Genomic DNA, 10,000 nt, shown 5'->3' with positions numbered 1-10,000 from the left:
TGTTTACCTGTGTTACCTGTGTTGTTGACCTGTGTTACCTGTGTTGTTTACCTGTGTTACCTGTGTTGTTTACCTGTGTTACCCGTGTTGTTTACCTGTGTTACCCGTGTTGTTTACCTGTGTTACCTGTGTTGTTTACCTGTGTTACCCGTGTTGTTGACCTGTTACCCGTGTTGTTTACCTATGTTACCTGTGTTGTTTACCTGTGTTGTTGACCTGTGTTACCCGTGTTGTTTACCTGTGTTACCCGTGTTGTTTACCTGTGTTACCCGTGTTGTTTACCTGTGTTACCTGTGTTGTTTACCTGTGTTACCCGTGTTGTTGACCTGTGTTACCCGTGTTGTTTACCTGTGTTACCTGTGTTGTTTACCTGTGTTACCTGTGTTGTTTACCTGTGTTGTTTACCTGTGTTACCTGTGTTGTTTACCTGTGTTACCCGTGTTGTTGACCTATGTTACCTGTGTTGTTTACCTGTGTTGTTTACCTGTGTTACCTGTGTTGTTTACCTGTGTTACCCGTGTTGTTGACCTGTGTTACCCGTGTTGTTTACCTGTGTTACCTGTGTTGTTGACCTGTGTTACCCGTGTTGTTTACCTGTGTTACCTGTGTTGTTGACCTGTTACCCGTGTTGTTTACCTATGTTACCTGTGTTGTTTACCTGTGTTGTTGACCTGTGTTACCCGTGTTGTTTACCTGTGTTACCCGTGTTGTTTACCTGTGTTACCCGTGTTGTTTACCTGTGTTACCTGTGTTGTTTACCTGTGTTACCTGTGTTGTTTACCTGTTACCTGTGTTGTTTACCTGTGTTACCTGTGTTGTTTACCTGTGTTACCTGTGTTGTTGACCTGTGTTACCCGTGTTGTTTACCTGTGTTACCCGTGTTGTTTACCTGTGTTACCCGTGTTGTTTACCTGTGTTACCTGTGTTGTTTACCTGTGTTACCTGTGTTGTTTACCTGTTACCTGTGTTGTTTACCTGTGTTACCTGTGTTGTTTACCTGTGTTACCTGTGTTGTTGACCTGTGTTACCCGTGTTGTTTACCTGTGTTACCCGTGTTGTTTACGTGTTGCGTTCTGCCTGTGTGTGCAGGTGAAGGAGCTGGGTCGGGCTGACGAGGTGTTGGATCTGTCCGACTACGAGCGCTGTGAGGAAATCAGGAAGAACAAGAGTCGAAGCAAAAAGAACCACAGCAAATTCAGACTGCAGCGCTGCAGCTCACCGGGCAACACGGTACACACCTGAACACACCTGAACACACCTGAACACACCTGAACACACACCTGAACACACCTGAACACACCTGAACACACCTGAACACACCTGAACACACACCTGAACACACCTGAACACACACCTGAACACACACCTGAACACACACCTGAACACACACCTGAACACACCTGAACACACCTGAACACACACCTGAACACACACCTGAACACACACCTGAACACACCTGAACACACACCTGAACACACCTGAACACACCTGAACACACACCTGAACACACACCTGAACACACCTGAACACACACCTGAACACACACCTGAACACACCTGAACACACACCTGAACACACACCTGAACACACACCTGAACGCTGCCTCGCAGGTTCAGTCTGAACTCACCACACTTTTTTCTCGACAGCAACACACTCAGCAGATGTCCTCAAATACCCAGAATGCCCTAGGGAGGAGGGGAGAGGGAGGGAGGGAGGAGGAGGAGGAGGGGAGGAGGGGGGGATCAGTTGTTCTGCAGATTGGGTGGCAGCTTCTGTTACACAGACACACACAGGCTTGTCTTTCAGTACACGTGGGGACCATCAATGACATAATGCATCCTTAAAGTTTAGAAAGACTTGTTGGCAGCCATCTTGTTCTGGTGACATCACCGACAACCAGGGGGTGGAGACCTGGTGTGGAAGCCCCGCCTCCTGCCCCGCCCACAGTAACTGCTGGCAGCACAGATACACACACACACACACACACACACAGATACACACACACACACACACACACACACACACACACACACACACACACACACACACACAGACACACACACACACACACACACACACACACACACACACACACTCCCTGCTGCCTTCTGAAGCCTCAGTGGGAGACACATCACCAGATGGCTGTGTGTGTGTGTTGTGTGTGTGTGTGTGTGTGTGTGTGTGTGTGTGTGTGTGTGTGTGTGTGTGTGTGTGTGTGTGTGTTGTAGGTTCCTAACCTGGTCTTCCTGGCCGTCAGTCCGGAGGAGAAAGAGTCGTGGATCAACGTTCTGAACGGCGCCATCACTCGAGCCAAGAACCGGATCCTGGATGAGGTTCGGATCAGAACACGCCTCCTTTTATTAATCTGAAGGGACGTAAACAGGAAGTAGATAATATATAATAATATGAGATAAATCAGCTTCAAGACTTTTTGGAACAACTTGGAGCTTTTTTAGTATTTTTTAGGAACGTTTTTGAGCGTTTTATCTTGTTTTGGGTCGACAGGCTTTAACAGGTTTATTGGTGGTTTCTGGTTCTTTGTTGGAACTTTTCATCAGTTTCTTTGGTTTAATTTGAAACATGTTTGGTTTGTGAACAGAACGTTTTTGTTCAGTTCTTCAGGATGTATTTTGGCATTTTTGGACGGTTTCAGAACGTTTTGGATGGACAGTGTTGGACAGTATAAAAGCATCCGATATTTATCATCCTGTTATCATAATAATAAAAGTTAAAAACTCATCTTAATGGACTTATTTTTATGGATTTACATCAGCAGAATAAAATGTTGAGTTGAATCTGAACATCGTCGCTGTAACCGAGGAGAAGTTTCAGTTCTCAGTTTAGAAAGCAGCGTTTCCTGTTTGCTGTGTTTATTTATATCAGAGCAGCAACTCTTTCCACCCGTCAATACTCCGATCGATACTCCGATCGATACTCCGATCGATACTCCGATCGATACTCCGATCGATACTCCGATCGATAGTCTTCTCCCTCGTGTTCCCGGCTGAGCTGCTGCTTATTGACGTCGTGATGTTTTCCATCCAGGAACTCTTGGAAAAGTCTGAAATCAAAAGCGTGTGAAGTTGATAAAAATATAAAGTTTAGTATTTAAATTCAATGAATTTTCTGTTTTATGAAGCAGCAACATCTCAAACCAAACGTTCGACAGTCGCTGACGCTCGAATTCACTGAACGAAACAAACTTTTTATTTCAGGTGACCGTCGAGACTCAACTTTCTCATCTCACACGAGATCGAGTGAAAATTCCTCATAATCGACGTCTGCCGACCAGAGGACACCTGCTGACTGTGGTCAGTGTGATGCTCCTCCTCCTCCTTCCTCCTCCTCCTTCCTACTCCTCCTTCCTCCTCCTTCTTCCTCCTCCTCCTCCCTTCTCCATCCTCCTCCTCCTTCTTCCTCCTCCTCCTCCCTCCTGCTCCTCCTTCCTCCTCCCTTCTCCATCCTCCTCCTCCTTCTTCTTCCTCCTCCTCCCTCCTGCTCCTCCTCCTCTCTCCTCCTCCTCCCTTCTCCTTTCTCCCTCCTCCTCCTCCTCCTTCCTCCTCCTGTCTCCCTCCTCCTCCTCCTCCTCCTCCCTCTTCCTCCTCAGAGTCTGGTACCGGTCGGTGACCCTCCTCCTCTCCTCTCCATCCGGTAGGCCTCCACCTCCTCCTCCTCCGATGGGATGCTGACTCTGGACCTAATCCAGGAGGAGGACGCCGCGCCTCCTCAGGGGTCCGACGTGCGCTTCAGGGTCGACTTGGACAAATGTGCGTCCCACCTCAGCCCGGACTACCCGAGGTCCAAGACGGACGGCGCCCTCTCGGCCCGGACCGCCGAGGCCTCTGGGAAGTCTCAGAGCCTCCCCCGGGAGGTGGCGGTGGTTTGGGAGCAGACGGGCGGCGCCCCGACCGGCCAGCCGGGGAACCGGCTGACGACGGCGGAGAAGAACCGCTGCGCCTCCATGGACGAGATCCTCTCGCACTCGGACGGCAAATCTGCAAAGAACAAAACGACGTCTCGTTCGTCGGCGTCGTCGCCCGTCGGCACGGCGACGCCCGTCGGCCGGCTGCAGGGGCTCATCGGCCAGAAGCTGGAGAAGACGGAGCGGCTGCTGACGGAGGCGCGAGGAGACGGCGAGGGGGAGCGGGGGAAGGGGAAGGGCGGGAAGGAGTCGACCGAAGCGGCGCGAGCCGAAGCCGAGAGACTCCTGAAGGAGGCGGCGGCGGCGTGGAGGCAGGCCCACGAGGTGCTGGAGGAGGTGAAGGAGCTGAGGGCGTTGTACCGGCAGCTGGACTCCAGCGCCACCGTCAGCCCCGCCAACAGCACCAAACTCACCCCGACCGCCTGATCTCAGCCGGCGCTCGGCTTGTTCGACGGACTTCACACGAAGCTGCTGACAACTGGACGAACCACTTTTAAATTATTTGGAATAATTCAGGTTTTAAGTTTTCCAGAAACCAGAACTGTCGGTACAAAAAAAAAAAAACGTCTTCAGGAAATATAACGAGTAGCAGAAACGTAACTGAAGACATTTCCAGGGACCCTTAAAGTTATAGATTGCACAAATGTCCTCAGCTGAGGTCGGTTTTAGGGTCACGTTCATCTCTGTACCTCCAACAGAACATTCAGTCGTTTTGCCTTTTTAGCTTCAGCGGTGTTTCAGGTCCAGCTGCTCCTCAGACGGTCGCTCGGGGAGATTCGGAAACCGCCTCCGGTCTTTCCCGCGCTCGGTTGTCGAAGGTGTCCGATATCTGTAACCTCCTCTTTCCTTAAGGTGCTCCGGCTCGGAGCTGCGGTCGGACGATCATCCGTTACAGGACGTTCACACGTACAGATTCTGTTCTTTTTATGTCCCGATAACTTGTGAAAGACTCGTCGAGGTTTCTCCTCCGGTTGGCGTCGTGAAAAACAAACAAATCAACACGATTGGTGTCCAGCAGATGTTTGAACTGCGTCGGAGTATATTTCCATCAAAAGTTTTGAAGTAACTAAAAAGGTTCCTCCTGCGGTTCAGCAGCATTTTCCACGGTGGTCAAAATCCCTACGAAGGTTTGAGAAACGAGTCGATCATGATAAACGAAGTGTCGCGATGACCCCGCCCCCAAAAAAGCTCCTGAACCTTGAGGAAGTACGATCGGTTCCTCTGGTGGAAAAGTTCTTCCAAAAATTCCTGCAATAGAAAAACACATCTTTTGTCCGATTTCTCAGTCGAGCCGACAGGTAACAAGTCTGTCGACGTCCCGTCTGGTTGAATCTGTACGCGTGAAACGTACCGACGACCTCGACACACCGGAGGACAACGAAGAAAAGCAGCTTCACCGGAAACCGGCGGACCGACCGGCGCCTCGCCGTCGCCCTTCGGACCGACCGGCGCCTCGCCGTCGCCCTTCGGACCGCTGAGCTGCGTTGCCTTCGAACTGAATGAATTATAGTCAAGTTTGTTTTAGGGAAACTTAGCTGTCGTCAAAGTGAATGAAAAAGTGCCAAGAAGGAAGTTTAGAGACGAGAACCTGTGAATCACTTTGGATTCTGTATATTTTTGTTTTGTGGATTCTTTTTAACGTCTTCGGGCGAAAGTTGAAGCAGTCGAAGGTACGAACGCCGTGTGAATATGAAGACTTCTTGAACGTTGTCCGACGGTGACTCGTTCTGCCTCTCAGAGGTTTTTATTTGATTTTTTTCAACCACATCGGTACAAAATACAACCAACGGTAGACGTAGCGAAGGTGGAGGAACCAACTCGGGTCGTTTTCTCGTCCGGAGCTTTTCGACTCCGTCGCTTCGCCTTCTTGAGCAAAAACAATAAAAAATGAATTCCCCGAAAAAACTCCCCGCTCGTCATTTCCTGTTTGAATCGAAGGAGATTCAGATTTCCTCGACGGCTCCGGTACCTTCAGAACCCGTCGGTGGACCTTCTCTCTCCTGAAAGAACCCGTTCTTATTTCAGCTCTTTAGTTTCATTCTTAATGAGTAAGAAACAACGTTTTGCTGAAGAAGTCGTGCGATCGTTGGTCGAAAGCTCTGAAAGAAACTCTGATTTGATGAAGTGAAATGAAGTCTTCCTGAATCTGGACCCAGTTTGGTTTTTCTGTTGAGGCGGGTCCAGTTCGATCCAAATGGTTCCTTTCCAACATTATAAACTTTGTTTGTGACCATTTGCTGTTTTTTGTTCAAACTTGAATTGGTACCGGTTCCGTCCATGTCAGGTCGGGTTCGATGTTTTGGACCTTTAAACGCTATGCAAGCTGTGAAACGAGCCGCCGGCGTCGGAGACGAGTCGACCTCCGACCTCCGACTCTTCTTCGCTGGAAACTCATCTATAAATGAAGAACCGGACGAATTCTCACAACTTCGACCCGTTTTCTACCTGAAGACACGAACTGTGACGGGTCAGAACCCGCCGAGTCGGCACAACGAACTCGCGCAAAAATCTGAAGTTAGAATACTTAAAAATTATAGTAATTTGATCGAATAATGAAAATATAGTTCAGTTTTCCAAAATATTAAACAAATTATGATCGTTGGTGAGTTTTGGAAGTTTAAAAATGTTGTTTTATTTAATACAATTTGAATGAAATCACTTACAATGATAAAAAATTAAAAGTTCTGACTTCAACATTTAGATATTTAGTTAGTAGTTTGATATTTCTGATCAAACAAAACAAACAAACTAAAACCGGACAAAATGAACTTCTTATTTGTTTTCAGGTTGAAACGACGTCACGAGAATCGACCTGCGCAGTTTCAAACAATCAGTCGTCACTCAGAGAAAAGTTTTATTTTTTTAAAGGAGATTTAAACTTTTTGTAAAAACATTCCCGCGCTGGTGGAAGGAACGCGTCCTGAGCTCCGTGTGCTGGAAGATGAAGAGCGACGGTTGAACGGAGACGTTTCAGATTCACGAACACCAGCAGCTCCTTTAACCGCGTCTTCCTGTGTCTTTTTCACGGCTGTTTATTTCGTGCTGTTTGTTCTCTGCTGCTGGAGCCTTAAACCAGAGAGCATGATGGGAAACGTAGTCCAGTAGTGATGTGAACAGCATCAGTTCATGTGCTAAAAATAAAACCTGCAAACTGAACTTGGATCTGTGACGTCTCATTAAACCGCTGACGAGGAACCCGTCGAGTGTGTGTGTGTGAGAGTAACTGTGTGTGTGTGTGTGTGTGTGTAACTGTGTGTGTGTGTGAGTAACTGTGTGTGTGTGTGTGTGTGTGTGTAACTGTGTGTGTGTGTGTGTGAGTAACTGTGTGTGTGTGTGTGTGTGTGAGTAACTGTGTGTGTGTGTGTGTGAGTAACTGTGTGTGTGTGTGTGTGTGAGAGTAACTGTGTGTGTGTGTGAGCAACTGTGTGTGTGTGTGAGTAACTGTGTGAGTAACTGTGTGTGTGTGTGTGAGTGTGAGTAACTGTGTGTGTGTGTGTGTGAGTAACTGTGTGTGTGTGTGTGTGTGTGAGTAACTGTGTGTGTGTGTGTGAGTAACTGTGTGTGTGTGTGTGTGTGTGTGAGTAACTGTGTGACTGTGTGTGTGTGTGTGAGTAACTGTGTGTGTGTGTGTGTGTGTGTGAGTAACTGTGTGAGTAACTGTGTGTGTGAGTGTGTGAGTAACTGTGTGTGTGTGTGTGTGTGAGTAACTGTGTGTGAGTAACTGTGTGTGTGTGAGTCTGTGTGAGTAACTGTGTGTGTGTGTGAGTGTGTGAGTAACTCTGTGTGTGTGTGTGTGTGTGTGAGTAACTGTGTGTGTGAGTAACTGTGTGTGTGTGTGTGTGTGAGTAACTGTGTGTGTGTGTGTGTGTGTGAGTAACTGTGTGTGTGTGTGTGAGTAACTGTGTGTGTGTGTGTGTGTGTGTGAGTAACTGTGTGAGTAACTGTGTGTGTGTGTGTGAGTGTGTGAGTAACTGTGTGTGTGTGTGTGTGTGAGTAACTGTGTGTGAGTAACTGTGTGTGTGTGAGTCTGTGTGAGTAACTGTGTGTGTGTGTGAGTGTGTGAGTAACTGTGTGTGTGTGTGTGAGTAACTGTGTGTGTGTGTGTGTGTGTGAGTAACTGTGTGTGTGTGAGTCTGTGTGAGTAACTGTGTGTGTGTGTGAGTGTGTGAGTAACTGTGTGTGTGTGTGTGAGTAACTGTGTGTGTGTGAGTGTGTGTGTGAGTAACTGTGAGTAACTGTGTGTGTGTGTGAGTGTGTGAGTGAGTAACTCTGTGTGTGTGAGTGTGTGAGTAACTGTGTGTGTGTGTGTGTGTGTGAGTAACTCTGTGTGTGTGTGAGTAACTGTGTGTGTGTGTGTGTGTGTGTAACTGTGTGTGTGTGTGAGTAACTGTGTGTGTGTGTGTGTGTGTGTGTAACTGTGTGTGTGTGTGTGTGTGTGTGTGTGTGTGTGTGAGTAACTGTGTGTGTGTGTGTGTGTGTGAGTAACTGTGTGTGTGTGTGTGAGTAACTGTGTGTGTGTGTGTGTGTGTGAGAGTAACTGTGTGTGTGTGTGAGCAACTGTGTGTGTGTGTGAGCAACTGTGTGTGTGTGTGAGTAACTGTGTGAGTAACTGTGTGTGTGTGTGTGAGTGTGAGTAACTGTGTGTGTGTGTGTGTGTGTGAGTAACTGTGTGTGTGTGTGTGAGTAACTGTGTGTGTGTGTGTGTGTGTGAGTAACTGTGTGAGTAACTGTGTGTGTGTGTGTGAGTGTGTGAGTAACTGTGTGTGTGTGTGTGTGTGAGTAACTGTGTGTGAGTAACTGTGTGTGTGTGAGTCTGTGTGAGTAACTGTGTGTGTGTGTGAGTGTGTGAGTAACTCTGTGTGTGTGTGTGTGTGTGAGTAACTGTGTGTGTGTGTGTGAGTAACTGTGTGTGTGTGTGTGTGTGTGTGTGTGAGTAACTGTGTGTGTGTGTGTGTGAGTAACTGTGTGTGTGTATGAGTGTGTGAGTAACTGTGTGTGTGTGTGTGTGTGAGTAACTGTGTGTGTGTGAGTGTGTGTGTGAGTAACTGTGAGTAACTGTGTGTGTGTGTGAGTGTGTGAGTAACTGTGTGTGTGTGTGTGTGAGTAACTGTGTGTGTGTGAGTGTGTGAGTGAGTAACTCTGTGTGTGTGTGTGTGTGAGTGTGTGAGTAACTGTGTGTGAGTAACTGTGTGTGTGTGTGTGTGAGTAACTCTGTGTGTGTGTGAGTAACTGTGTGTGTGTGTGTGTGTGTGTGTGTGTGTGTGTGTGTGTGTGTGTGTGTGAGTAACTGTGTGTGTGTGTGAGTGTGTGAGTAACTGTGTGTGTGTGTGTGTGTGAGTGTGTGAGTAACTCTGTGTGTGTGAGTGTGTGAGTAACTGTGTGTGTGTGTGTGTGAGTAACTGTGTGTGTGTGTGAGTAACTGTGTGAGTAACTGTGTGTGTGTGAGTAACTCTGTGTGTGTGTGTGTGAGTGTGTGAGTGTGTGAGTAACTGTGTGTGTGTGTGTGTGTGTGAGAGTGTGTGAGTAACTGTGTGTGTGAGTGTGTGAGTAACTGTGTGTGTGTGTGTGTGTGTGAGTAACTGTGTGTGAGTAACTGTGTGTGTGTGAGTGTGTGAGTAACTCTGTGTGTGTGTGTGTGTGTGTGTGTGAGTAACTGTGTGTGAGTGTGTGAGTAACTGTGTGTGTGTGTGTGAGTAACTGTGTGTGTGTGTGTGAGTAACTGTGTGTGTGTGTGTGTGTGTGTGTGTGTGAGTAACTGTGTGAGTAACTGTGTGTGTGTGTGAGTGTGTGAGTAACTGTGTGTGTGTGTGTGTGTGTGAGTAACTGTGTGTGTGTGAGTGTGTGAGTGTGTGAGTAACTGTGTGTGTGTGTGTGTGAGTGTGAGTAACTGTGTGTGTGAGTGTGTGAGTAACTGTGAGTAACTGTGTGTGTGTGTGAGTGTGTGAGTAACTGTGTGTGTGTGTGTGTGAGTAACTGTGTGTGTGTGAGTGTGTGAGTGAGTAACTCTGTGTGTGTGTGTGTGTGAGTGTGTGAGTAACTGTGTGTGAGTAACTGTGTGTGTGTGTGTGTGAGTAACTC

General features: G+C 47.7%; 1 protein-coding gene across 1 annotated transcript in view; it reads left to right on the top strand.

The window, feature by feature from the left end:
- The window catches only part of plekho1b (pleckstrin homology domain containing, family O member 1b), a 15,387-nt gene extending 8,319 nt beyond the window's left edge, over positions 1–7,068 (top strand). Inside the window, exons 3-6 of the mRNA XM_069176784.1 lie at positions 1,090–1,230; positions 2,229–2,333; positions 3,216–3,311; positions 3,656–7,068. Of these exons, the coding sequence (XP_069032885.1) occupies positions 1,090–1,230; positions 2,229–2,333; positions 3,216–3,311; positions 3,656–4,348 (1,035 nt within the window). The 3' untranslated portion in view covers positions 4,349–7,068. The remainder of the gene's footprint in view (positions 1–1,089; positions 1,231–2,228; positions 2,334–3,215; positions 3,312–3,655) is intronic.
- Positions 7,069–10,000: the final 2,932 nt, after the last annotated feature.

This window comes from Embiotoca jacksoni, unplaced genomic scaffold (assembly GCF_022577435.1).
Source record: "Embiotoca jacksoni isolate LCO1_2020_lvr unplaced genomic scaffold, fEmbJac1.0.p SCAF_106, whole genome shotgun sequence".
NCBI classification, from domain to species: domain Eukaryota; kingdom Metazoa; phylum Chordata; class Actinopteri; family Embiotocidae; genus Embiotoca; species Embiotoca jacksoni.
This window is presented reverse-complemented; position numbering and strand designations above follow the sequence as displayed.